This window comes from Lepus europaeus, chromosome 5, assembly GCF_033115175.1.
Source record: "Lepus europaeus isolate LE1 chromosome 5, mLepTim1.pri, whole genome shotgun sequence".
In the NCBI taxonomy this organism is placed as follows: domain Eukaryota; kingdom Metazoa; phylum Chordata; class Mammalia; order Lagomorpha; family Leporidae; genus Lepus; species Lepus europaeus.
In genome coordinates this window covers 121,849,651-121,877,298 of record NC_084831.1, presented here as the reverse complement: position 1 = coordinate 121,877,298, position 27,648 = coordinate 121,849,651, and the positions used below count along the sequence as shown (strand labels likewise).

General features: G+C 61.5%; 1 protein-coding gene across 5 annotated transcripts in view; it reads left to right on the top strand.

The window, feature by feature from the left end:
* MEF2D (myocyte enhancer factor 2D) overlaps positions 1 to 27,331 on the top strand; it is a 30,666-nt gene extending 3,335 nt beyond the window's left edge. For 2 of the 5 annotated variants that reach the window (XM_062192491.1, XM_062192493.1), the window contains exons 2-12: positions 12,279 to 12,470; positions 13,014 to 13,217; positions 14,305 to 14,442; positions 15,347 to 15,557; positions 15,738 to 15,794; positions 17,346 to 17,536; positions 17,914 to 17,934; positions 19,130 to 19,259; positions 22,687 to 22,918; positions 23,220 to 23,526; positions 23,672 to 27,331. In XM_062192491.1, the coding sequence (XP_062048475.1) occupies positions 12,417 to 12,470; positions 13,014 to 13,217; positions 14,305 to 14,442; positions 15,347 to 15,557; positions 15,738 to 15,794; positions 17,346 to 17,536; positions 17,914 to 17,934; positions 19,130 to 19,259; positions 22,687 to 22,918; positions 23,220 to 23,526; positions 23,672 to 23,683 (1,557 nt within the window). In that variant the 5' untranslated portion in view covers positions 12,279 to 12,416 and the 3' untranslated portion in view covers positions 23,684 to 27,331. Of the gene's footprint in view, positions 1 to 9,267; positions 9,379 to 12,278; positions 12,471 to 13,013; positions 13,218 to 14,304; positions 14,443 to 15,346; positions 15,558 to 15,737; positions 15,795 to 17,345; positions 17,537 to 17,913; positions 17,935 to 19,129; positions 19,260 to 22,686; positions 22,919 to 23,219; positions 23,527 to 23,671 lie in introns of all 5 variants that reach the window. The other 3 variants (XM_062192492.1, XM_062192497.1, XM_062192496.1) reach the window with 3 other exon arrangements.
* Positions 27,332 to 27,648: the final 317 nt, after the last annotated feature.

The window sequence follows — 27,648 nt, the reverse complement described above, 5'->3', positions numbered from 1 at the left end:
GGGGCCGGCGCGGTCTTAGCATCACTGTAATCGCTGGTGGCTTTTATGAGCCAGTCATGGGGCCGGAGTCCAGCCAACCCCCTGTCCTTCTGTCCCAGTTTGGTGGCTTACTCATGGGGGGAGAGGGTGGTATTAGGTCCTAGGAGCCCTGTTCTAGAAGCTGGATGTCCGGCTGTGTTGTGGTTGATGTCACTCTGGCTGTCCATGATTATAGCAGGCAGGATGAAGGTTAGACTTCAGGAAGAACTTCCCACAGGAGTTAGGTCGAGGAGAGATGGCTCCAGTTGAGCCTGGAAAAGAGGGGATGTCAAAGCAGTTTCGTCTGCTGTAGCTCAGCTGAAAGGCCTTGCCCTTTGGCCTAGTATGGTTAGTGCTGCCTGGCTCCTGGAATACATTATTTTCTCCTCTCTCCCCCCAGCCTGCAGCTGAGAATGTTCTGAGGAGGGTTTGTCCTTGGAGCTCTGGCAGGGCTGGCTCTTGGGCCCCTTCCCCCAGCAGAGGAGCTTGGGTGGGGGTCTTGTGCACCCTGGCATGTCCAGAGGCACCTGGGAAGTGTGCAGTAGTTAGTGGCACATATGCGTGAAGGTGTGCAGTGCGGTGCACACACACACACGCACACACACGTGTGTAGACACCCACAGAGCAGCTGCCGCCCTGCAGGGGGCGGGGATAGTGAATGGCAAAGGTGATTAAAGGATTGCAGAGAGGGGATGGGGTGAGGGACTGGAGGCGAGACAGCGAAGGGCACAGCGAGAGCTCGGAAGAGAGACGTGTTGAGTGGCGCGGGAGGGGTTGAGGTTAGACCACAGATGGGCAGACAGGGCCCTGTCTGCGAAGTGGAGAGCATGGCTGGGAGTCCTGGCTGACGGCCACACCTGCCCCGTGTCCCTCCCGCAGCCTGCCCAGCCTGCCTCTGGCCCTCGCAGGGACTGAGTGTCCTGGGTAAGTCGCTCCTCCCGGGCCTCGGCTGCCCGGCCCACAGGCGGTTCACCTTTCGGTGCTGGGAGCACCTGGGTGTTGGCGTGGCGCCCGCCCCTGCTGCCCTCCCCACTCATCCTCACCCCTGGAGGGCGCGGCTGCTCCAAGGTCTCAGCGCTGCGTTTTGGGACGGGTCCTTGGTCTGGGCAATCCCTAAGGCCCTCTGCCTCTGACCTCTTCCCAAGGCCCAGGCCACCATGTCCCGTGCCTGGTGTGGAGCCTCTGCTCAGACCCCTGATGGCCTGGGTGTGGGGCGGTGGTGCCTGGCGTCTGACCCCTCTCCTTTCTAGCTGGGCTGGGAGGGGAAGGACTTGTCCGAAGCTCTGGCCTGTCGATGGCCACACCCAGGCGGGACCGTATTTACTCATTTAAACTTACCCTCCCAGGAGGCTCTGGGCTCTAGGCCTGGTCACTGACCTTGGCCTTGTGCCTCTGGCTGGTGCTCGGGCCACTCCCCTGAGGTGGGCAGTGGCAAAAGCACAGAGAGAACGAGCCTTTTTTGCCCCCCTGGCCAAGGGAGCTGTACCCCGATGCACATGCCCACTACCTAGTTTTCCAGAAACTGGCACTTTGGAGATCCCCGGGGGCTGGAGGAAGGAGGCGTCCATTTCTTGTCCCCGTGTTCCACGGGGCCTGGCGTGGAGAGGTGTTCGCTCTCCCCACAGCTGTTACTCATTGGGGAAACCGAGTCTCCGCGGTTGAAGACGTGGGTTTCCCCAGGTTCCCAGGCATTGAGGGTGTTTTTCTCGGAGGAAAGGGGGGCTCCTGCCTGTGGCGTGGGGCGGCGGGAGGGAGGCCGAGGAGGCCCGAGAGCAGTGGACAGCAAGAGCAGACCTGGCGGATTGCTGGCAAGAGGGCAGAGGACGAAGGTCTTGCCAAGCTGCGGGGGGCATTGCTTGGGTTCCCCGAGGAGTCATTGCCTTCTGTTTTGAGTGTCGGGGGAGACAACTCCCGAAGCACGAGTGTGCGAGCAGGAGCTACAGCCACTCGGACACCCCTCCGGGGTCCCCTTCACGTCTCCCTGAGTGGCGGTGCGGGCTGGGTGAGGGGACCCAGAGTGCCTGGCTTGTCTGACCCAGGGGAGCCTCCCAGGGCGAGGGTGGGGAATCCACCAGGGAAGCGATGTGCCCTGGCTCCCCAGGGAGGGAGACCCCCTTCCTGCTGTCAGCCCAGGCCTCGGCACTCAGACCACCTGTGCCACTGGGTCCTGGTGACCATGGGCGAGTCCCTGCTCATCTCCGAGCTGGCTTCTGTGTTTGCAAGGGAGGTGTGGGAGACAGCCGGGGAGGTGGGTACTCGGCGGGGGGCTGCAGCCAATCTTCCAGACCTTCGGCCTCAGCCTGGCGAAGGCAGCTACCCGGAAGCCGGGGTGGGACCGCGCAGTGTCTGCTGAGGCCTGAGGCTTGGCTTGGCCTTGGGATGGGGTAGGAAGCAGAGCCCAGCCTTGTCCTCCCCATCCAGCTGTCTCCTTGTCTCAGGCCCTGCCCTCTGCACCCGTGGGCCTGTGGGTGTCACCGGGTCCCTCTGGCTGCAGGGTTACTTGTTCCTGGCGATTCCCTTGCCCCTGACCCTAGCAGCAACTACCTGGGGTTGAGGGTCGAGGAGAGATGGCTCCAGTTGAGCCTGGAAAAGAGGGGATGTCAAAGCAGTTTTGTCTGCTGCAGCCCAGCTGAGGGTCGGGAGGACAGAGAACAAGAGAGAGCCTGTCCTGAGACCTCAAGGGGAAAATGCAGGCAGGAAGGTTAGGATGGCAGAAGAGGGCTTGGTCTCTTCTCGGGATCTCCACCCCCCCCACCCCCCAGCAGCACGGAGGCAAGGGGCTGAGCACAGGGTTTTCAGGGATGACCTTGAACCTTGATGGTGTCCCATCAGAGCATGCTGTGTGATGTGTTTGCTGCAGGGCTGATGGTCCGAGGTAGACCGGGGGATGGTAGGCCAGGTAGTGCCTGGTCTTGAAGCCTCAGGTCTTCCCGACCCCTTCCCCAGCCCCCACAACTGCTGCATCCATGCTGACTCCTCTTACGCACGCTCTGTGGCAGGCCACAGGGCCCACGCTGGCTGGGTGGGGACAGGTGTTCCGGCCCAGCTGCTCCTTTGTGTCTCCCCCACCTGTCAGCCCCGGGGTGGGGAGCTGGGAGGGAAGGGAGAGGAGCCCCTCACCTGTTCCCAAGGATGGGGCCCTGGTTGTGAGGCCTCACAGAAGGGTTGAGAGTAGACAAGTGGCAGAGCGCCAGATCAGGGTGTCGGCAGGGCTCCTTGCTGGCGGAAACCAGAGGGGTCTTCGCACAGCGTCCATGCAGGGGTGAGGAGCCAGGTGTCGGTGTGGGGCACGGGTCTGGGCGCCTGTCTCTGCCTAGCCTCGTGCAGATACTGTTCCCCACCCCTGCCCGCCAAGTCCCCCTCCATCTGGCTGGACATCTTAGCCTCACCTGGCACCTGTCCTGAAAGCAGCAAGCTAATCCTGTAAGAGCTGCCTGGCTGGCCGCCGCTGCAGGCCCACGCGGCCGCCGCGCCCGCCCCTGCCAGGGCTTAGAGGACTGCCCTTCCAGTCGGAAGGAGACCCAGCCATCGCCCCGTAAGTCCTGGGCGGCTTCGCAGGTCATGATGTCTCTAGGAGGATTTGCCTCCCCTGATTGGATTGGCCTCTTTCAGGCCCCTGTCTTCATTGTCGGGGAAAACTGCGTGCGTCCAGACCCTCTGCCTCCCTCTGTCCCGGTGTGAGGGGAGGGCTCGGGTCGAGCCCCTGCCCCCCCTCCTCTCCATGCCCTCCTGTCCCCAGCCAGGGCAGCCCTGCCTCTGTCCTGAGATGAGAAGAGGGCCTCTGGCCGCTCAGGACAAGGGCTCGCAGCACTCCCCGGAAGACAGTGCCTCCCTGAGACTCCTTCCCTGCCTCCCTCCAGATTTTGTTTCCGGTCAGCCGGCTCTTCCTTTGGCCAGGGGCCCACGCTCAGCATTGCCCCATGCCCTCGTTTCCATGGGGAGTCCCTCCCCTGGTCTAGCCATCAGCCCACCCGCTGCAGTGGCAGGCAGCCCAGACCTCGCACTGGTGGCATTCTGCTCATCCCAACGGCTCTCAATCTGGCCCGCCCCGAAGGCCCCAGCTGCCACTTTCACTTCTGTCTCTGGAGACCCCAGAGGGAAGTTGGGTGGGGAGGTAGAAGGTGACACACTAACCGTCCCAACCGCCCCCACCTCTCCTCAGCGGAGGCCAGGGGCCCCTGCACACCATTCTTGTCTAGATGACCAATACGGGCTTAGGGGGCCATGGAAGGGTTGGCTGTGGGGGAGGGATGGTGGTTAGATCGCAGAAGGACTTCCCAGGATGGGAGACCACTGCGGAGCACCTTGTTTCAGAGGGTGTGGCTGGAGGTGCAGGTAGTGGAACTGGCAGGACAGAGGCCAGACTTCAAGGTCAGCAGGGAAGTGCTTGTCCTAACCCAGGGGAGTGCCATGTGGCACCTCTGCACCCTCCCACGTCACCAGCTGCCCATGCTTGGCTGGTGGCTTCAAACAAAGCAGGTCTGAACCCCGGAGAGTACGAGAAGCCCGGGCCTTCAGACCTGCAAGCCCTCTCTGCGGCCTGACATCTGCCTGCCAGTTCCCCTGCTTCTGCACCCCAAGCAGCGGGGTAGACACCGAGGCCAGTGCAGCTCGCCCCTGCCTGCTGCTTGGCCCAGCCCTGGCACTCTTCGCGCGGGAGCCCCCAGGCAGGGGGGGCGCCACCACACCTCCCCGGCCAGTCTCCTCGGGTCCTTGCTGCAGTGCCTTCTTCCTCCCCCACCCCAGCCTGGACTGAGTAGGGGAGTCAGCCAGACGCAGGAGCTCTTTGGAGAGTTTCTAAATTCAGGAATGCTTTCTGGAGGAGAAAGGTGGGAGCAGAGGCCTGAAGTGCCAGGAACTCCTTGGGGGTCCCTAAGTACCTGGGCATGCCGGGGTGGGGGTGGCCCACATCCTGGAATGGGAAGTTGAGCCTGAAGGAATAAGGTCAGAGACACTATGCAAATCCCCTTGCAAATGAGCAGCAGTGAGTCATTGCCGCTCAGCCTGCTGGGGTGGGGCGGGAAGCAAAGCTTAGGCTGGGGCTCCAGAAGGCCCCACGGATGACATGACAGTGACCTTGGGCCAGATCACCGTAGTGCCCCTGGGCTAGACACTGTCCAGTAACCAGCAGCAGGAAGCCCCAAGCCCTGGATCTGATTGGCATTCCAGGGTATGTGAGGGGGTGGGGAGGCTGAAACCTCTTCCACATGGGCCTTGTGTGCCGCACATGGAACCTGCGCTAGCCCCCCGGCTTCTCTGGGGGTGGGGGGTCACTACTCAGAAAGCACCTGTGCTCCATCAGCCTTGTGGCTGCTCTCGGGCTGGGGGACGGGGGCCCCGCGCAGGCCATCTCCACGGTCACCTCACCGTGGAATCACAGTCCTAGCCTCTCTTCCTTTCAGGCCTCTCCATAGAGTATGTCTGGACTGGAAGGGCACTATGCACTGCGTCCACTCCAGCTCGACCCATTAGACTGGCCAGTCAGGTGAAGCCCTGAGAGACACCGTGAGGGAAAGCCAGAGCGGGGGTTAGAATCCAGGCACCCAGAAGGCGCCCTCTTTCCCTGGCCTGTTCTCCGAGTTCCCTTTCTACTGCTGTCCGCCGGCACTTCCTGAGATCACCCCGAGTGGTTCTGGCGGTGGGGCCGGGAGTGCCTTGGAGATGGCCTAGAGAGCAGGAAGGCCAGGCCAGGGCCGGGTGGGAGATGCTGCTGCCTCCCCGGGCAGCCACGCAGTCCATGGCTGCTCCCGGAAGGATAAGTGCTAGACTACAGGAAGGCCGGGCTGGGCTGTGGAGGCTCAGGAGACAGACCCTCACCAGAGAGGCATCTTCTGGGCAGCAAACAGGATGACCCCATCCCAGGAATTCTGCCAGGGACAGGAGGGCGGGAAGCCTGGGGTGGGGCACAGAGTTGGCCCCCAGCGGAAGCCAGTGGGGGGGGCTCCTCTCGCCAAGCTGGTTCCTGTGCTCAGGCGGAGGCTACAGTGCCAGCCCCCACTGGCATTCCTAGGGTGTCTGGACCTGAGACCACCCCTTCCCCAGGCCAGCTTTCCTGGACTGCCCCCCCCCTCCTCAGCCCGCCCCCAGGTCCCTTGTCGGTGAGTTAAAATTAGCTCAGTGCCCAGGCTAAAAATAGCCCCTGCCCAGCCCTGAGGCTGCGGGCTGGGGGAGGGGAGTCCCTGAGGGAGGGGAAGATGGTGGGAACCTGGCTTTGGGTAGTAAGCCTGCCAGACGGAACTTTCAAGGGTTGGGGCCAGGGCCAGGCCTTCCAGATCAGACCCTAGCCGCACTCCAGGGTGAAGGAAAGAGGCGGCCGTGGGAAGGGGGCGGGCCGGAGCCTGGGAGCGCCAGGAGCAGGCCACGTGTGGGATGCAGAGAGCACAGTGCGCGACCCCAGCCTTGTGCACCTCACTCACTGCCCTCTGGGACCCAGAGGAAGATGGCCCAGGCCCTCGCCGTGGGGAGGGGGTCCCTGGGCTGGGTTCAGAGGCGGAGTTCAGGGCTGTGAGCCCCGGAGTCTGGTGGGCAGTGAGGGGGGCCCTGGGGCTTGGTGTCCCCTCTGTACCCTCTCAGGCTCTGCCTGCCCGCCCTTGGGAGGTTGGCCAGAGCCCAGAGAGCTGAGGTGCTCCTTCCCGGCGGCGTCTGGAGCCAGGCCAGGCCCCCGGGGGGCCTCCCTGCTGCTGCGCCCTTGCCCTGGGTGGGACCTGCCCCTCCCCTGCCTGCCTCTTGGCTGGACTGCAAGTTCTCGGAGGGCAGGGAGGGTGTCCTGTCAAGTTGTGGCGCTGGCGCAGCTGCCCCAGGGCCAGTCCTGCAGGCCGCTGTGGAACCTGCCTCCTCGGGCCCCACCCCGCCTCCCTGCTGCTTTCTCTCGATCCCTCCTTTCCTGTGTCTGTGTGTCTGTCCCCCTCCGCCACCCGCCCTGTGTCTGCCTCACCCACGCCTCCTCCCTCGTTAGTGAGCAGGCTGCTTGAGGCCGCCTGACTGTGGGGGTGACAGGTGGATTGGATTGTCACCCCCTCCCCCAGCGCCTGCTGCTTATTTCATGCCCTGCAGCCCAGCCACGGGGAAGGGGCGGGAGGAGGGATGACAGCTGTCTCCAGCGCCTCCTGCCTTCCCCTCCAGTCCATAGCCTGCAGCCCCGAGCAGCCCGCGAGGGAGGGATGAAGGGCCTGCCTAATGAGAGCCCTTTTTCTGGCTGTGCACTGCGCGCAGAGCAGGCTGAGCCCACTGCTCTGTGACACGGGGCCGCTTGCTCAGCCTCTCTGGGCGTCTGCTTCATTTTGACCTGTGTCTCCGTAGGAGCCCTGCAGTTGCTCTTATCGGGCACAGGGGGACGGGGTAGACAGGGCTGGGCGGGTGTGGGGAGAAGGCACGGCTGGAGAGGGGCCGGGGGCTGCCCGCAGCTCCCCAGGAAGGACAGCCCTGCCGCAGCTGCAGCTCGGGGGGCTGCCTGGCTGCTCCCCGCTGGCCTCACACAGGTCACCCTCACACAGGAACTGTGATAGCGTCATTCTGAAACCCAAGCGTGGTTTGAATATTGCTCAGGTACCAAGAGGTGTCACGGTGGGGGCGGCAGCTTGCTGCTGCTTCCATGTCCCCACCAAACCTGTCCCCCGCTGGAGCGCCTTGTGTGCCTGGTTCCTACCTCATTTGCATGCACACACAACCCACAGGTTCCTTTCAGGTCTGTAGCCCAGCTTGGAAACACAGCCACTGGCCACCGTGGGGCCCCTGGATCCCTGCAGTCTGGTCCCTCGGTTCCTCCTCACCCAGGGCGTTGTCAGATGGGCCTCTCGCCCTGCAGCCTCCCTGCTTGCTGTTTGCAGAGGCTTTGCTGCAGCCGCCTCTCTCTGCAGACAGCTGCTTTGTGCCTGCCTCCCCGGGGCCAGCCCAGCTGCCCTCTTCCCTCCTCCTCTGCATCAGGAAGCCCCTGCCTCTGCCCACCCCCGGCCCCTACCCCCAGGAGGTCGGCCCGGCCTGACCCTGCCCTGTGCAGGGAGTTGGGTGAATCAGAATCCAGCAGCTGGAGCCCCCAGAGGGGGTACTTGTGGTGACACAGATGCTGCCAGCTCCAGAGGTCACGGCTGTGCCTGAGGTCAGCATAGGGCAGGCCCTGGGGCCGTCAGAGCAAGAAGACCGTGCTAGCCAACCCCTGCCCCTTGGCAGCCCTAGCCTTCCCAAGCCTTGGACTCCAGATACCAGGCAGAGTGAGAAGAGAGGGTTAGAAGCTGCCAAGGGCCGGCTCATCTGAGGGGGCTTCCTGGAGGAGGAGTAGGCCGGAAACGAGACGAGGCATGACAGCAGGCCAGACTGGGGAGGCAAGCTCACATCTGGAGAACAGATGCCCAAGCCTCTGGCTCCTGGCAGTTGGGTAGGTAATTAGGCAGAGGGCTAATTAAGGAGGTCCAGGTGTTCATTAAAATATCTCTTAATTGGGTAGGCGGGCAGCTTGGACAGCACAGACTTTGGCTGGGGTCTGTTTAGGGTCCTTTGTGCCCATCTTAGCACACACCCCCCCTTCTCCCAAAGTCAGGGTTGAGTTCATGTTCTTGCCTCAGAGCTTTCAAAGACCCTGTAGTGATGCGGAGTGAATGACACGGGGGATGGAGGTTAGTGCAGACGATCCTGCCTTGTAGTAGAGCTCGTGGTTAGACAGGAGGAAGGACCGCCATAGTTTTGGCAGCTTTGGCACAGAGTGGAGCAGCAGTGGGGAAAGGGCCCTGGAAGCCTGCGGCTCCCGAGAAAGTGCTTGGGCCGCCCCTGCGGGAGTGAGAGCTGGGGGTCCTGGTCTTTTTCACCCTGCTTCCCTGGGCTCCATGGGTCTCTGTGCTTCCTTGCCTTCTCAGCCCTGATCCCTCCTGCATCCCAGCTCCCCCAGCATGAGGCGGGGGTGGGGGGGGCGGTGTAGGAGATCAGCCAGGGAGCTGGTTGCCAGGCGACAGTTGCCTAAGCAACCCCATCCTCTCCATCTCCATGTGCTCAGGGCTGCTCCTTAGAAGACTAGAGTCTCACCCTCTGCACTAGCCACCCCGGGGATGGGGAAGCTTGAGGTCTGGGGTGGCAGGGGTGACTGGAGGGTGGTAGTGTCCGAGTGGGCAGTCTTCAAGGGCAGCTGGGAAAGGAAGGCTTCCAGCTCCACAGAGGGTGGAGTGAGAGGAGCAGGTTCTGCAGCACGACTGTGGAGGTTAGACTGCAAGAAGGACTTCCCAGGGCCACAGTAATGAAAGGCTCTTCTCTTCCCATCCACAGACATTCCCTGAGCTCCTTACAGGGGTAGAGTAGTGAGAAACTGACGCGGTTCCTGCCCTCAGCAAGCTTCAGTCTCCTGGGGAGCCAGACTGGAAATAGGAGCACAGAATGGTAATTATTTAGTCCCAAGTGCTAGGAAGATGGCAAGATGGCTTTTCCAGGCGTCATGAGAGCAAACAGAAGGTTCTCTCCCAACCTGGAAGAAGAGACTGTGTTGACCGTGAGTTGACAGAGGTTACATCCAGGTTGGAATTTGCTGATGAACAAAAGCTGGGGAGAGGGGGACGGAAGGACGGAGGGAAGGGAGTTGCTGTGAGCCCGAGGAGCCCAGCGGTCCTATAGTCGCAGTCTGGAGTGCGTTGTCAAGGCCAGAGGGTCCCACTGGGAAAGCCAGCTCTTCATAGCCCTCCCCACGGCCCCTGCCAAGCCCACTGCACCATAGCTCTAGAAAGCATGGTCTCTGGAGCGTGCTAAGGGGTAGGGGCGCTGCAGTGGGAGTTGGGCAGAGACGGGCATCTCAGGGAGTGGGGTGGCAAGCTGACTGCTGGGCCGCTCAGAGCTGGCTGGGCTGGTGTTGGTGTCATTCTGGGCGGTGGGTGCAGGAGGCCCAGGACAGAAGAGCGTGCTGGGATCCTTTTCTGGGGAGTCGGGCAGGAGCAGTGCTTTTTCTGTAGATAGTTAAGCACAGCAGCAGCTCTGCTTCCAGCTGGGCTGGGGAGAGCCTGAGGGACAGGCCTGGTAATGGGGAAGATGGGAACGAGGCGTCCTGGACCCCCCCGAGCCCTTAGGTTCCCTGCCTTCCTCGCCCCCTTCCCTCCATGGCCAGGATGCCAAAGCTGAGCGTTGGCATCTACTGTGGTGTCTTGGGGCCCGTGTTGACTGGGGCCAGAAAGGCTCCAGGGCCATGGGTAGTGGGAAGTAAGGGGTCTGTGTCACCACACGCCCCCAGGATGCCTCTCTCCAGGTTGGGGAGGCCGGACACAGGCAGGCAGGTCTCTGGACAGGGGCTCCATGGAGGGGGGGGCCTCCACTTCTAGGGTTAGGCTCCTCCCACACCCCAACAGATGTAGCTTTAGAAAGCATGGGCCCCATGCTTACTGCTCCTCATGTTCCAGAAAGTTCCACCGTTGATGCAGGGACTCCTAGAATCACACAGCTGGAGGGGCCCTGAGGTCATCTCGTGCCTCCGCGCCACCCATGGTTCTAGTCCCTAGCCCACGTGCGCCCTGCCCACAGCCGAGAGCATCGCCTTTTCTGGCTCGGGCTGGGCTGCCATCCTGGGCCCCGTCCTGTCCCATGGTGCAAGAGTTCTATTTCCTATCCCGTGTCTAGACCTGGAGCTGTTGAACCAGCAAGCCGAGAATGCACCACAGGGGTACTGTGATGACCCCCAGCCCGATGCTGGCATTCCCGGTGGGCCCCGGTGTGCTTCAAGGTGTGCATGAGAAACACTATTCTAGGCCGAGCTAGGGTTCGAAACATGGCCCATCTCTAGTGCAGGAGTCAGCAAAGCATAAGCTGGGTGCCCGGTTTGGGGTGTGCCCGTTTTTGTATATATAGTCTTACTGGATCACAGCCGTGCCCATTCACGTACGTGTAGCTGTCCACTGCTTTCATGCCACAGTGGCAGAGCTGAGTCGTAACAGGGACGGCTGCACGGCTGGCTCAGCCTGGACTGTTTACTGTCTGGCTCTTCACAGAGTTTGCTGGCCTCTGGTCTGGAGGGATGGTTTGTTCTTTGCTTTGTTTTGTTTTGCTTTTAAAATTTATTAATTTAAAAGGCAGACTTACAGAGAGAGAGAAGGAGAGAGAGAGAGAGAGAGCTCTTCCATCTGCTGGTTCACTCCCTAAATGGTTGTAATGGCTGGGGATGGACCAGGCTGAAGCCAGTAGCCTGGAACTCCATCCAGGTCTCCCATGTGAATGGCAGGGACCCAAGCACTCAGACCATCTGCTGCTTTCCCAGGCCATTAGCAGGGAGCTGGATCAGAAGTGGAGCAGCTGGGATTCAAAACAGCACAGCCATGTGGGATGCTGGCACTGCTGGCGGCGGCTTAACCCACTACGCCACAACACCAGCCCCAGTTCGTTTGTTTCATGCAACAGAACCCCTCTTTTTTTTATTATTAAGGATTTTATTTATTTTTATTTATTTGAGAGGCATAGTTACAGAGAGAGGGAGAGACAGAGAGAGGTCTTCCATCTGCTGGTTCACTCCCCAAATGGCCACAACAGCTGGAGCTGGGCCTAGCAGGAGCCAGGAGCTTCTTCCAGGTCTCCCACGTGGGTGCAGGGAGGGGCTCAAGCACTTGGGCCATCTTCCACTGCTTTTCCCAAACCATCAGCAGGGAGCCGGATTGGAAGTGGAGCAGCTGGGATATGAACCGGCGTCCATATTAGGTGCTGGCATTGCAGGCAGCAGCTTTGCCCACTCCACCACGGTGCCAGCTCCCTCCAGGCCCACTGAGTCAGACAGACTGGTGCAGAGGAGCTCTGGCGGAAGGCAGATGGCCCGCTGTGGGGCTCCAGGCCCCAGGGCCCTGAGCCGGTGGGGAGGACGACCACCCTAGACCTGCTGTGGGATGTTCTGGAGCCAGGGTACCTGAGGAAGCCCACCCTGGCCCCAGGAACGCCGGGCTTGCTGTTCGCAGGCTGGGCAGCTGCTCACTCAGCACGCCCGTGCCCCGGGCTCCGGGGTGGGAAGCAGTTCTGGGCCAGAGGGGCCGCTGGAGTGGCTGGCAGGCCCCGGGGAGGGGAAGGGAGTCAGGAGCGTTCTGTGAGACCCAGAGGCGCCTCGGCAGCCAGGACGTCCCACCGGGAGCTGGGGGGAGCTGGGGGGAGCTGGGGGACAGCGGCGACCGTGGGGAAGGAGTGTGGACCGGAGTGCCCGCTCGGGCCTGCCTTGGCGAGCCATTGCCTCAGGCCCATCCTGCAGGTGGGACTCAGATGCCAGGCGCCGAGGGGCGGGGCTGGAGGTTCTCTTACCACCCACCCCTTCCCGCCACCCACAGGAGGCCGTGCAGTAGGCGCCCTGCAGACCATGAACTGAGCGCCGGTCCCAGACCGTTCATGAGCACAGCGTAAGGTGTGCCGTCGCCCACCACCCAGCAAGCCCCTCCCCTCCCTGGCACTGAGGATCCCCGGAGAAGATGGGGAGGAAAAAGATTCAGATTCAGCGAATCACCGATGAGCGGAACCGGCAGGTGAGGAAGTCCTAGGAGCTCCACAGAGTGAGGGCCAGGAGCTGACCTCTGCCTTGGCTCCTTCCAAGTACTCCAGGAGGGCTTCTCTGAAGAAGAGGGACTCTGAAAGGAGCGGAGTTGGGTGAAGAGGGGTCCCTAGCTCATGGCAGCCCTTGGAACCCTGTGTCCCAGGACTCCAGAGTCCTTCTGCCACTGCAGCCAGATGGACCTGTGCCCCCACCCTGGGGCCATGCCTGGGTTCTCCCCACATCCCCAAGGGAATCCTTCCCCTCTTCTCGCTCCAGAAAGCCCTTTTATTCTCTTCCATGACCTCTCGGTAGCCCCCAGCACTGAGGAGCGGAGTTCATTCCCTGGAAATCCGCCCCTTCCAGTGAGCTGGCTCCGGGCTGTGTTTTGGCCAAGCGTTAGAAAGGGTTGCCGGCCTGTACCTCCCTGAGAATGGTGGCTCCTTGGGGCAAGGGCTGTGGCCAGCTGCCTGTGGGTGGAGGCTCCCGGGCAGGCCTTGACTGGGCCGGACCCGGCCACCCACCTCCTGTGCTGCAGGTGACATTCACCAAGCGGAAGTTCGGGCTGATGAAGAAGGCGTATGAGCTGAGCGTGCTGTGTGACTGCGAGATCGCGCTCATCATCTTCAACCACTCCAACAAGCTGTTCCAGTACGCCAGCACCGACATGGACAAGGTGCTGCTCAAGTACACGGAGTACAACGAGCCGCACGAGAGCCGCACCAACGCCGACATCATCGAGGTGGGCCCCGCGCAGTGCTCCCCTCTGTGCACACGTGCAGAGCCCCAGGAGGAGGAAGGAGCAGGGCAGGTGCACAGGCCAGTGCTGGGCCCCCGAGCTAGGCTTCAGGTGGAGTGGCTCACCCCACCCTCTCTGATGTGTCTCCTGTCTGGCAGGTGTGTACCCCCCCTCTCTTTCCCCCCCTTTTCTCCACCTTTTAGTCTGCTCCTTCCTTTATTTGCCTCTTCCTTTTGTGTCTCCTCTCTGTTTCCATCTCTCTTGTTCTGTCTCTGTCCCGTGGCTCTGTTTCCTGTTTCAGAGAGAGCTGACATTGTGAATGGGTGAAGGACATGCATGAGCTTTGGAATTCAGCTCTGGCCTTTGCCGGCCACGTGGCCTTGGGCAGGTGGCTTGGCCTCCCTGAGCCGTGGTGTTCCCTCCGCGGACTGGGGCCCATGCCTGCTTTAAAGGACACGATGTGAATAGAATGAGATGAGCCAGCTCCTGCTGCTCACACTGGGGTGCGCACACCTCGGGGTGCAGAGCCTCTGCCGACCAAGAGGACGCCCAGGAAGGCACAGGCTGCCCAGAGATTTGGAGGAGGTGCCCTCGTTTTTATGTTTGAGAAAGCAGATTCCCCCTAGACTAGAATGTACAATTTACATTGCTTTTGAAGATGAAGCAGGTGTCTGTAAAATATTTCGAGCATGGTGGGGGCAGTTTGGGAGCCAACTGCAGGCCCTTCCACGTGCCCCCGCTTTGTCCAGATCAGCGCTGAGGGTGCACGGGAGAAGCTCTGACCTCTGGCATTGACAGTTTGTATGGTGGTACACAGTAGGAGCTCAATAAGTACTAGTTCCCTCTTTTGCTTTTCTACGTCCCCTTCTCTCTCTCTTTTACTCCCCGTTCTACTGAGCAGAGCCTGGGGATTGGGATGGGCCAAGCCACCCTGATCATGTCCCCCTGGAGAACACGCAGTGGCCCAGTGGGGCGGGGCGGGGAGATGCTGGGCCCCGGGAACCCTGAGGAAGGGGGCCGGGGACGAGTCGGCGGAGGGGGGGGTTCTTAGCGGGGCTGGGAGGACCCTCGGCCTGCTGTGCGGTTACAGACCCTGAGGAAGAAGGGCTTCAACGGCTGCGACAGCCCCGAGCCCGACGGGGAGGACTCGCTGGAGCAGAGCCCCCTGCTGGAGGACAAGTACCGGCGCGCCAGCGAGGAGCTGGACGGGCTCTTCCGGCGCTACGGGGTGAGCCCCACTCACTGTCTCTCTGTCGGCCCCCTCCGGCCCCTTCCCCCAGGCGCTGCACAAGAAGCACAGGGAATGTGAGAGCCCTGAGGTGGACGAGGTGTTTGCCCTGACCCCCCAGACGGAGGAGAAATATAAAAAGATAGACGAGGAGTTTGATAAAATGATGCAGAGTTATAGACTGGCCGTGAGTAGTCGCATGGAGGAGAGCCTCCCTGTGGTGCATGGTGTGGCTTCGCGCCCGGCCCTCGGCTGCCTCGGATGGCTGCTCCGCTCTGAGCCGTGCTGGGGCTGTAGTGACCACTGAGGAACCCCTGGCCTTGGCCGTGACGAACCTGTGACCCTCGCTGAGCCTCCTCTTGGGAGGCACGTAGGCTGAAGAGGCCTGCGGCGTGCCCCTCCCCCAGCGAGAAGTGTACAGAGAGGACAGGAGCGTAGAGTACTTTTTCCCCAGGTCATTTGGGTGGGGGGTTGGGGGAGTGGAGACCCAGCTTCCGACACTCAGCATCGTTTCGGGGAAGGCAGTGAGGGGGGCGCAGGCCTTTCACTGCTGTGTGTGAGTTTGGGTCTGTCCTCGGGGTTCTAACCTGCTCCCCGTGTGTCCTGCCTGGCTGAGGACTAATCCGCCTCCACCAGGGGGTGTCCCTGGTCCTGTCTGAGCGAGCAGCGCCTGGGTCTCGTCATCTGGGCCACAGCTGGATCCCAAAGCGTTCCCACCAGTGCTCTTCCTTGGTGGGAGTGGCAGGCAGGACTCCAGGAGGGCCCAGGGCAGAGAGCTCCAGCTGCTGGCCGCAGGATGCACCGCCTGGGAACTAGAAGAGCCCTTGCCTTCCCTCTTAGGCAGCGTGGGCCCCGGGCTCTGGGCTCACCCTGGCCTGACTTATCCGTCCGTCTTTCTGTCTAGTCAGCTGTCCCGGCCCCCAACTTTGCCATGCCTGTCACGGTGCCCGTGTCCAACCAGAGCTCCCTGCAGTTCAGCAATCCCAGCGGCTCCCTGGTCACCCCTTCCCTGGTGACGTCGTCCCTCACGGACCCGCGGCTCCTGTCCCCCCAGCAGCCAGCACTACAGAGGAACAGTGTGTCTCCCGGCCTGCCCCAGCGGCCAGCTAGTGCAGGTGAGGGGCTGGAAGTGAGCGGTGCTGGGGACTTGGGGAGTTCATTGTCAACGGCGAGTGTTTTCGCTTCCCCCACGCAGCAGTCCCCCTGATTGTGTGGCCCCTCCTCCTGGGGTCCCCAAGACTCAGTGTGGGAGGGGGGAGTGCTGCCAGCTCATCACGTTTCTGCTTCCCCTCCAGGGGCCATGCTGGGGGGAGACCTCACCAGTGCAAACGGAGCCTGTCCGAGTCCCGTCGGTGAGTGCCGCCGCCCTTCTGCCTGGCGGTGGGCAGGGTTGCCCCTCCGCCCCCGGGACCCAGAGAGACTTAGAGCAGCACAGAGGAAGAAGCCAGGGTCTGAAGCGCAGGCCCCTGGACTCTGTGGTCTGTGGCAGTGATTGGTGTGGATGAGCAGCAAAGATGTAGGCTCAGGGCATTCTGGGAAACAGAATGAAGCAACATTCCTAGTTGGAGGAGAGGATCTAAGGGCTTCCAGCGAGCGGGGTGCTGGTCTTGGGGGGGTGATAGTGCCTGGTGCTACGTGGACCACTGTAAGCATGGGCCGTACACACCCACGTCTGCGTTCTCGCTCTGATGCTGACGGAAACAACTGTAGGCACACACGTGCAAGCCACAGAAGAAGGGCAGCTGCCCCTGTCCCCCACCCTGCAGCTCGCAGTCCCTGCTGTCCTGTGCTCTTGTCCGTTTGGGTGGCTGACTGCGAATGTCACCATTGACGTCACCCTGACATTCCTGCCATTCTCGGAGTGATCCGGGAACTGGGATGGAGGCAGCCACACTTCCAGGGCGACTGTGTGCTCTTGGGGGACAGGGCGAGGTGGTGTTTCTGACTCTGGCTGCCCCGCACCCTCAGCCCTCAGAGTCCCCCGCCCAGCCTCAGTCGTCGGGCACTGCTCGTGTGCTGGGGTTGGGGACCTGGGAGAATGGGTGAATCCCCTCCCACTCCAATGAGAGCCCCAAAGCGAAACTTGCAGGCCCTCACGTCCAGCGTGTAGAAGGCAGGCGAGGGCCCCAGCTGTGTGGCCCTGCACGGGTCATTACGCCTCTCCCAGGCAGGCTGAGCCAGGGCTGATGGCACCTGTCCTGGCTGCTCTGCAGGTTACCGTGAGGATCAGATGAGATAGCGCATGTGTGTGAAAAGGCCTGGGGAGATTGCGGAGCGTGGCGCTCATCGCTACCAGTCGGCTGCTGCTGGTGGCCATGTTATCGGTGCTTAAGTGCCAGGAGCCCTGTCGCCACAGCCAAGCAGCTTGTCTCCCCCGGCCACAGGCAGCTCGCCTATGCGCTGCAGACCGCAGTCTCCCCAGCCGCTGGCGTAGGGAGCACGCCAAGCAGTGGGTGGCCGGGCTCCTCAGCGTGGCTGATTCCGGCTGTCGCCCCTTCCCCACGTGGCCGTCCAGTCCTGTCCAAGGCAGATTCTGGGCGCTGAGAGCACTGGACTGAACAGGTGCCAAAGAAGAGCATAACGCAAGGAGAGGCTCGGCCGTAGAAGAACCTCCCGGCCAGCACCGGGCCAGAGGTCGCGGCCGCATTCCCTTTCCGGCCTCGGAGCGCCCAGGCCTGTCACGGGTGTCTCGGGGCCAGGGCAGAGAACTAGTGATTCGGGAGTGAGGGCTCTTCTTCCTTCCGTTCCTGCAAGACTGGAAGGCTTTAAGGACACCAGCTCAGCGCCCACTCCCGGCCCAGGCGCAGCTGTGAGAGGTCCCGGGTGCTAGGGGCGGGCGTGGACAAGGGCAGGCACTAACGGGGAGGCCTTTGGTCTCCCTCCTCCCCTCCTCACTTCTCCAGGGAACGGCTACGTCAGTGCCCGGGCTTCCCCCGGCCTCCTCCCTGTGGCCAACGGCAACAGCCTCAACAAGGTCATCCCTGCCAAGTCTCCGCCCCCGCCCCCCCACGGCGCCCAGCTCGGAGCCCCCAGCCGCAAGCCCGACCTGCGGGTCATCACCTCCCAGGGAGGAAAGGGGTTAATGCATCACTTGGTGAGTGGGGAGGGGGCAAGCGCAGACCTGCAGCAGGAGAGGCAAAGGTTAGCCAGCTGGTAGGACTTCCCGGGGGAGGGCTCGCCCTTCCCAGAGAGCCTTCTGAGGTTGCAACACAGAAGTACCGCCTAAGGGACAGGAGATGGGGGGAAGGTTCTGTAACGGGGAGGAAAACTGAAAGGATTTATCAGGGCAGCAGGAGGCCTGGGATTGGAAGGTGAGGATGGGGACGCAGTCAGGAAGACGCCATCCGTCAGGCTGGGGAGCACCATCCTACTCTGGGCCAGGAGGTGGATGGAATGGCCGGGGGGACGGAGGTGTGGGGGAGGGCGGGGCCGGAGGCTGAAGCCTGCCCTTGGTTTTGTTTCTGCTCTCAGACTGAGGACCATTTAGACCTGGTAAGTGAGGCTGTGACACGTTTGCTCTGGCTTTGAATTGCGGCTCTGCCCGCTGCTCTGCAGCCCCCAGCATGGAGGACGTGTATGCCCTGTGCTCTCGCCTGCCTGTGTGCGTAGTGGGTGTTGCCTGGTTGGTTGCCTGGAGCTGTGCTCCGTGCCAAGCTGCCTAGGTGAATGGGGCAGGGGCGAGGGGTAGGCGTGCACGCGTGTGTAGCCGTGTGTGGGGTGCTTTATGTGACCTTGCATTCATTCACACAACCCTTTCTCTGTGGGTGTGCATATGTGCAAGGGGGAGAGGGCAGCCCCAGGCCTCCAAGGCCCCAGCCCTGCTGCCCAGAGTAGCCTTCAGATCCCACAGGGACGCCAGCTAGACGGTGAAGTGGGTTTCCAGGGGAAGCTGAGGCCCAAACCAAGGCTGCAGTGGGCTTCTCAGTGGGGGTCCCCACCTCCCCGCCTGCCCGGGCTGCCTCCTGCCCTCAGCCGGTCTTGCAGGCACTCAGAGGTGCGGGCAGCATCCACCCCGGCCCCGGCTGGCCTCACACTAGCCCGCCCGATCTCGGCCTCGAGTGGGACAGGGGCTCCTCCCTTCCCAGCTCCCTGACGGGAGGCCAGAAAGGCTGGAAAAGGCAGGCAGGCTCTGGCGGCCAACACGGCAGCAGTTTCGCCCCAGCGTGGAGCTGGAATAAACAAGTGACTCAGCAGCAGATGGAGCTGACAGCCCCACACACGTGTGTGCATACACGCAGGCACACGCCACGCCAGGCCCCGCACGCCCCTCCCCAGACACCAGGGTGCTTCTGCTGGGACGTGTGCGGCAGTTCGAGGACTGGAGAGGAGACCGCGGGGGTACTGGCCAGGAGAAGAGGCGGGGCTCTCGTCACCCTGTGTCCCAGGAGACTGCGCCCAGTGTTGGTGTCGGGGCCCCAGGGCAGCAGCCAGGCCTTCCTCTTTGCACATGTGTAGGTGTGAGTCAATCTGCGTGTGCATGGTCCTCTCCGTGGATTGCGGCCTCTCTGTGAATGCACCAGCCTCCGTGTGTGTGTGTGTGTGTGTGTGTGTGTGGCTGCGGGGGCCTCCTTGCTAAGGCACCCCACGTTGGCCTTGGGATTCCAGGCTCCAGTTTAGCCTTGGGGTGGACGGCCAGCATAAAGCAGGCCACCCTTCTGCCACCTCCTGACGGAGTTTTCTCCCACAGAACAATGCCCAGCGCCTTGGGGTCTCCCAGTCTACCCACTCACTCACCACCCCAGTGGTTTCCGTGGCAACACCAAGTTTACTCAGCCAAGGCCTCCCCTTCTCTTCCATGCCCACTGCCTACAACACAGGTGAGTGACCGCGGGACACATAATGTGTGTACCTGGGCCTGGGGCAGGCGAGTGATCAGCGAGGGAACGTTAGGTGCTCCCCAGGGAGGGCCGTGCCTGAGGAAGGCTGTTGATCTGGGGGAGCCCCCCCCAGTTATGATTGCCAGATTTAGCAAATAAATGCATAGAATGCCCATTAAGATTGCAGATAAAACAAGTAATTTTTGAGCGTATCTCACAAAGACGTTCTGATTAAGTGTGGCCCAAAGATGCACTTAGCTAACGCGCTCCGCCTCGTTTGATCTGAGACACAGATCTTCCTGGGCTTCCTGGCTTTCTAAAGGCGCCCCTGATGGAGGGGGCAGGCCCTGTCCTTGGGAAACCTCGTGTCTGAGGAGCAGGAGCGGACAGGACAGAGGAGGCCCACAGGCTCCACCTCATCTGTGGGGAGTGGGGAGGGGACATGGGCAGTTCAGAGAGACTTCCTGGAGGTGGAGAGACCAGAGACAAGCACGAAGTGCAAGCTGGGTCAGTTGGCCTTCTTTCCTGAGAGGGCCAGCGAGGGCCCAAGGGCAGGGTGGAGGAGAAAGAGAAGGGTCTGATGTGGGCTGGTGGGGAGGGGGGGCTGAGGGCGGGAGGGAGCAGGGAGAAAGTGAGGAGTTACCTGAGGACACAGGTGCAGGGGCCCCTGGGCAGAGGAATTCAGACAGAACACCAAGTGCCCCGCTGTCCTCCATCCCCAGGCTGTCCTGGCCTGAGTCGCCCACTCATTCCACGTGGGAACAGTCTGTGACACTCTGGCCATCCTTGCCTGCGCACCGAGCTGCTGGGTCAGCAAGGACTTCCCCCTGGGACATGGCTTGTCACCTGTCCCCGTGGTGCCGTGTGGCCCGGGCAGCCCGGGCTGTTGCCAGCTGAAGAGACCCTGCTTGCCCTCAGGCCCTCGGGCATGTGAGTGGCTTGGGTTGGGGGCTGTTCCTGTGAGGACGCAAGCTAAAGCACACGCAAACCTCCAAGCTTCCCCAGGGCCGTGTGGACACCAGAGCCCGGGCCAGTACCCAAGGGGCTGCACCTGGAGGAGCGCGATCCACGGCAGGTTGAGCACTGGGGGAGTGCTCGTGTGGGGCCGCACTGCAGCCAGGTCAGATTCTGTCTCCGGGCTCCTGCGGGCCCTGTGTGTGCAGCCACGTGCAGGCCCACCGCCTGGGAAGCCACACCTGGGAGCCGGGTGCTGTCTGCAAGAGCAGTGGGGCTCGCAGGGCATGCGGTCTTTGAGGCTCCTCCAGCCCTGCCCCAGGGGGTGGGGGGTAGGACTGGAGTTGTTTTTTTTTTTTTTTTTTTTTTTAAATTTATTTTATTTATTTGAAAGGCAAAGTGAGAGAGAGAGAGAGATCTTCATCCATTGATTCACTCCCCCAATAGCCACAACTGCCAGGGGTGGGCCAGGCCAGAGCTGGGAGCCAGGAGCTTCTTCCGGTACTTGGGCCATCTCCCGCTGCTTTCCCAGGCACATGAGCAGGGAGCTGGATTAGAAGTAGAGCAGCCAGGGCTCAAACCAGCCCATATTGGATGCCGGCATCACACACAGTGGCTTAACCTGCTGTGCCGCGGCGCGGGCCCAGGGGCTTCAGTAGCTGTTGTTTACTGGGGAGTCCCGCGGTGGTGGCCTCCTGCTGTCTCCTGGTTGCCCACCATCTCCGTGAAGCGTGAGGGAAGTTCGCTGGTGTCTAGACTGAGAGAGTGGTGGTCACTGGTGTGAGAGCGGTTCGTGCGCCTGCGTGTGCAGCCCCCCAGGAAGTGTGTGGTGGTCCTCGCATGCTCAGAAAGCAGGCCCCGGTTCCTCCTGCTGCTGGAGCTGCTGAGTGGACTTCAGCCCAAGCAGCAGGTGTGGGCAGGTGACCCTGATGCGTACACAAAGCACCAGCGAGCACAGGGCTGCTTAGCTGGTCACTGTGTACGACCCTTGGCCCAGGTTCAGGTTCCGGCTGGGGGAATGGCTTGGGGTCAGGATGGGCCTGGCCCCTGTTGACACTGGCTGCCAAGTCTGCCTGCAGTGGCTCCGGGGGCAGGGAACTCAGCTTCCCAGTCGGCGGGGCTTGGAGCCTGATGGGACAGGACAGGACTGGGAGGTGGGTCTCTACTTTTCATTCCCTAGAGGGACCTTGGGCAAGGTGCGGCACGGTTCTGGGCTTGACTCGATTGTTTGTAAGATAAGTATTGGGAATGCTTGGTTCTAGGGCTTGTTTCTGCCCTTGCTGCACTTTTTAAACATGAGCGTAAGTGTCTCACACCTAGTGGCCAACATGGCGAGACCCCAGGCAAGCGGGGACCCTCGGTGGAGGGAGCTTTAGTGACCGTAAGGAGCTCAGGGTCTGGTCTGAGCTGTGCGGCTGGCTCTCTCCACGGCCTGGGGCCAGCTCCTCAGGCTCAGAGCAAAGACTGTGACATCTTTGCCCAGCCAGGCGCTGTTCTGCACGCTCCCCGCGTCCACACTCGCTCGGGCCTCGTGGCAGCTGTGCACCAAACGGAGGATTATTGCCTCCGGTTTATAGACAGAGTAAGCACTTGCCCAAGGCCACAGGGCCTGTACGTGGAGGTAGCCGGGAAGTTTGACCTCATCCGTAGCTCACGCCTTTGTGATACCATCTCCCTGCACACAGAAGGCTGTAGCAGATGGGCCCTGAGGAGCAGCATCGTGGCGACATGGTGGGTGACCGGGCTGTGCTCCCCACCCCCACCTGCCCTCCTGCTGTCACAGTGCAGCCTCTCTGGGGTCCCAGACAGGGTGCACTGGGAGACATCGCGGTGCTGTGTACTGGGGCCACCTCGTGGTTCTGCTGCTCTCTGGCGATGCAGACAGTCGTTTCGTCCTTGAGATGGACATTTTAGGAACTGAGGAGTGCCCGTCCCAGGAACCCTGCCAGGCCCTTGGTGGTGTGGGGCCCCCAAAACCCCTGTGCTGCAGTGCGTAAGGACTGGGTGGCAGGCACCTCGAGCCCCAGCCGCTTCCTGTTTTAAGTATTTATCGGTCCGTGGGGGACCTGGGGACGCTGCAGAAGGCAACATGGCTCTCTCAGGGGTTTGCTTCTGAGGCACCGTTTGTCTGGTGTTTACCATGGCGCCCCATCGCCTTGGAAAGGCACCTGGACACTTGGCAGGTGGAGAGGTGGCAGTTAGACACCTGAGACTGTTCCCCTTTCTCTCCCCTTTTTAAAAATTCACTGTAAAAGTGATAGGTATGTGGGATTTTTTTTTTTAAGTTCAACCCTGTTTGAAAAACCACCTCTGTCTTCATCCTGTTGAATGGAAAGCAGCCCCTTGGCGCCATGCTGCTTGTCGCATCCCCTTAACTCCGAGCGCATCTCCCCTGGAGTGTGCGGTCCACCTGCGCCCTCATCCTGGGGTCTCCTCGGTGGCCGCAGGCTCACCCCGCCCCATTCCCCTGCAGATTACCAGTTGACCAGTGCGGAGCTCTCGTCCTTACCAGCCTTCAGTTCGCCTGGGGGGCTGTCGCTAGGCAACGTCACCGCCTGGCAACAGCCCCAGCAGCCCCAGCAGCCGCAGCCGCCGCAGCCACCGCAGCCGCAGCCACAGCCGCCGCAGCCCCAGCAGCCGCAGCAGCCGCCACAGCCCCCTCAGCAGCAGTCCCACCTGGTCCCCGTGTCGCTCAGCAACCTCATGTGAGTGCTCGTGTGGCACGTGGGTGTCGGGATGGGAGCGCGCCGGGTCCCCTGGAGATGGGTGTCCTTCGGGGTGGCCCATCCTCAGTAGGCGCCTCTGGGTGGGCTCCCTGGACCACCGAGGGATGACCTGGGCTGGAAGCCAACTGACATTCCTGTTTCTCTTTCCTGCCCTTCCTTTGACCCTTGGCTCTGGACACCCCCACCCCCACCCCGTGCTCCCTCCGTATTCTCACTGCCTTCTCACCTCTGTCACGGGACCTCCCATCCCATCTGCTTCTGTCCCATTGCCTACCTCCAGCCCGGGCAGCCCCCTGCCCCACGTGGGTGCAGCCCTCACGGTCACCACCCACCCCCACATCAGCATCAAGTCGGAACCCGTGTCCCCCAGCCGAGAGCGCAGCCCTGCGCCACCCCCTCCAGCTGTGTTCCCCGCTGCCCGCCCGGAGCCAGACGACAGCCTCAACAGCCCAGCTGGGGGAGCCTACGAGACGGGGGACCGGGATGATGGCCGGGGGGACTTCGGGCCCACGCTGGGCCTGCTGCGCCCAGCCCCAGAGCCCGACGCTGAGGGCTCAGCTGTGAAGAGGATGCGGCTCGATACCTGGGTACTGTAGCGCCGCCCCGCCCCGTCCGCCAGCGCCTGCTGGCCCCTGCCTGCCACGTCTCCAGGCCCCATGGGGAGGGGGCGGGGGCGGGTCCCTGAGCCTGGGCCAGCCCCTCACACCCCTTCTCCATCTCCTCTCTCCACAGACATTAAAGTGATGGTTCCCACTCCCTCCCCTCAGCCTCCCTGACGAAGAGTTGACAATCTCACCGCCCACCCTCCCCGCCTGGGCTCCTCCCGCTCGACCCCCACTTCCTTTCTTGTGCTCCGTGTCCTGTTGACGGTTACATTTGTGTATAATTATTATATTATTATTATTATTATTATATTTTTTTTAATTTGGATTCTCGCTTTGGAGAGGGGATGCTCTCGTTCCCTCTTTCTCCACCTCCCCCCGTTTTCACTGGCTGGGGGCTCTCTTTTTTGCGGGAAGGGGGGGACACTTTGCACGTTGTACACATATGCTGCAGGAAGGGGGTGGGGGCCCAGTAGGCCTTGGGGAAAGGACAGGTGCCGAGCCCACCCCATCCCCCAGATAGAGGGAAATAACCAAAAAAATTACCAAACAACAACAACAAAAAAAAACCCATACAATAGACTGAAACCCCAAAGTTGGCTTGATGAGTAGGTTTGTGTTACAAGGGGAGAGTAAGGCACAGGTTCTGAGTAGGATCTCTGCTTCTGGACTGTTGCCATGACCCCAGGCACGCCTGGCCCTGAGCGCCGTGCACGCAGGTGCACGCACACAGCTCATGCTCACTGATCCTTGTGTGTGCTGCACCCCCGAGGGACGTGGGTGCCTTTGGGTGGGGCAGACTGCCTGGGGATCCGAGGCTGGGGGCAGGATTTCAGGTGGGACCTGTCTGGAAGCACATTTGGAGAGAGAGAGAGCCATGAGGAGAGGGCTGGGGGGTGGCGGTAGGGCCAGAGAAGGGCTAGGCCAGGTATGGGTCGGGCCCCTCCCTCCCCCAGCTTTTCTCTAAGATACACAGTGCAATAGCTCCCCAGCCCTCGCTGGTCGCCGGCCCCGTGAAGCTGGCCACCACGTGCGGGGAGAATCTGGGAGAGGAACTTTAGTGAGGGGGCTGGTGGGGAGAGGCATGAGAATGGGCCTTGGGCCTCCCTGGGGTGCCTGAGGGCCAGAACCCTTCCGTGGGACGAGGGCGGAAAGGGAACCTGGTCCACCCTGCACCTGAGCTTAGAGAGGAATGGCCACCAGGACAGACTGCAGAGGCCCAGGTCCCTATGGGTGGGGTCCAGTCTGTAGGGGTCCACTTCCCTGCCTCCTCCTGGGCCCCTCCTCCTAGCTCCCTCTGCTCCTGACCCAACCCCCCCGCTCTTGGCACCTCCCTGGTCGTCTGGCTACCTCCTTGTCCCACCACCTCCAGGCCGCACCCCACCTTCCCTCTTGGCTACTGTAATTGTAAATAGCGACCTTTGGAAAACGTTAGCGGTGTACCAGTCCAGGAAACTGTTGTTGTTGTTGTTGTATTGATATGAAATGAGAATCTATTTTTGTCACAGTATATTGTAATAATAACGACTCAAACGGCCCGAACTGTCCAGAGGCGATCTGCTGTTGTTCTTGCTCCCCACCCCCAAGGCTGCGAGGGGCCCGATCTGAGATCATCCTGGAGGGGTGGGGGGCAGCCTGTGCTCCACCACCACCCCCGCCAGGGACCGGGCCTGGAGCGACAGGGGCTGGCAGGCTGGAATCTGCCCCATTCCTCCGGGCAAGCCCCATCCTCTGCTTGGGGTGCAGCGCTCCCTTGGGTGTCCTCCCAGTTGGCATTGGCGAGTAGAGCCACAAGGCCCAGGAGTGTGGTAGATGACCGTCCTTGGTTGCCCCAGGGACCTGGCCTCGCACAGTATTCTGACACTTGGCGCAGGGAAGAAACCAGAGCAGATGGGTGTGTGTGACCACACCGGCCCTGAGCGTGTTCAGGAGGGCATCTGGTATTTATGTGTCTGAGTGTCCCTTTGTATTTATGTGAGTGTGTCTCTGTGTGTGTGTGTGTGCGTGTGTGTGGTTGCAGGGCTGTCCCTCTGTGTGTCTCTGAGCCTGGCTGGGTGTGGCTGCGTGTGTCTGTGTGGCTGCTGTGTGTTTACAAAGGGGTGGAGGCTGTCCCTGCTCCCCGCTGCACGGGCTGGCTTCCGGCTCTGAGACCCTGGCTCCCTCCTTCCCACCCCGCCCCGCCCTCAGCTCTGACCGACCACGTGCAACTGCAGGGAGGGGCTTTGGCAGAGGCCCTCTGCTTGGCCCTACAGCCTACCTCTGCGGGAGTCAGGGGCTCCGCCAGGAGCCTTTGCCTCCACACACAGGTGCCCTGCTCCCCCCAGCTCGTCCTGCTTGTAGAGCAGCACTCTCTAGGTCCTGGGCCTTGCCAAGCTCTCCCTTGCTCACGGCAGACCCCAGCCGCTCCCCGTGCCAGGACCCAGCATGTCCAGCACCCCAGCCCGCCCCCCGCAGGGTGTGTCCAGGGCTCATGAGATGTAGTCAGGCCCTGGAAGAAGCCAGGTGCAGCGCTGCGCATGCATGCATCCCAGGACCCTGCCCAGTGCCTGGCACACAGTAGGCGCTCAAGAAATGCTGAATGGTGAGTGGGTAAATGATAGGTGCTCAATAAATGTTGAACGACCGGCCTTCCCTACTCAGGCTGTTCCCGCCATTCGTCTGCCCGCCTCGCCAGGCCGGGCTTGGCCACCGTTAAACACGGGGCAGGGCTCAGGCCCTGCAGTTCACGGTGCAATATTTACCAGTTTTGCCCTCTGCCTCCTAAGGCAAACCTGGCTTTAGATGACCGTGTGTGGATGTGTGTGTGCGTGTGTCCTTTCTTTTCTGTCCCTGGAGGGGGGCTGTCTATGAATGAGTAGATGACATTTCTACAATTCAGTATCCCAAGGTTTCAGGGTCTGGGGTTGGGGTGGGTTAGGGGCTCCTGGCCGGCCAGATGAATGGGTTCCTGGGAACCCAGCCTCCAGTGGGGACTTGACTTCTTATTCCTCCCACAAGCCAAATTTGCCTCCACCCACTCCCTCTGAAGAACTGGGCATTTGCCAAAGTAACCACTGGAGTCGTCCAATGCCCCTCCCTCCCCAGGTTTCCCACAGCTTCAGGGACAGAGAGCAGGAGGACCCCCTCCCCGGCTCCCCTTCCCCAGCAGTGCACTGCCCCCGCCCGCCCGGCCCTCCCACCTTGGACAGGAAGGAAGCAATGCACCTTCTCTTGCTCATTATTTATTTGTTTGGAGAGACAGAAGCGATGTAAGTGTATCTAGAAATATCTATATCTCTATATATTTTTAACTGACTTTGGAATCCCCTGGGGTGGGGTGGGGGTGGCGTGGGCTTTTCCTGGAGGGGAGGAGACAGGGAGCCTGGGAACTCCTTGTTCACTCTCCTGCCTCTCCCCACACCCTGAACAGTTGGTAGAAGGAATGGGATTTGGGGGGAGGGGGCTGGAATGTTCCATGGAGAATCTGGATTCTCTCCTCTTCCCCAGCAAGTCCCAGAGGGCGGGAGGGGGTAGGGGAGAGGGAAGGAGGGGTGGGGCAGGCCATGGAGGTGCCCCACCCCCACACCCGACAATCACCCACACTCCTGGGGCTGCTCCTGGGTCCTGGGGCAGGGCGAGTCCAAGTGTGTGGCTGTTGATTTGTTTTCAATATTTCTTTTCGTGCTGTATGGTGATGCTTTCTTAGTATTCTACACAATAAGAAAAGACAAAGTCCTCGAGATTCTTATGAGTTTTGTTTGAAAACTCTTTCACTATATTTGTTGTAAAGAGGTTTACTATTAAAAGAAAAAAATACACGTTTCTGATACTTCGGCTTGGGCTTTGCTTTCTTTGGTGCGGCCGGGGCTGGGAAGGAAGCAGTGAGACAGCCTTGCCACGAGAGAGGCCGGCGGTGCCCAGCCTGGGGTCGGGGGAGCGCTTCCGGGCATCTAGGGTGGGATTTTCAGGTGAGTATTTCTTCCAGGTGCTCTGTCAGAAGCAGGCAGCCCCAGGTCCAAGGAGGGGTTGTCCAGTTAAAGTCGCAGGTGGGATCCTGGGGCGCGAGAAAACCTGGAAGCAGCCTGGTGTATGGTGTTGGGGTGGAGCACAGCAGAGGGCCGGGGCACC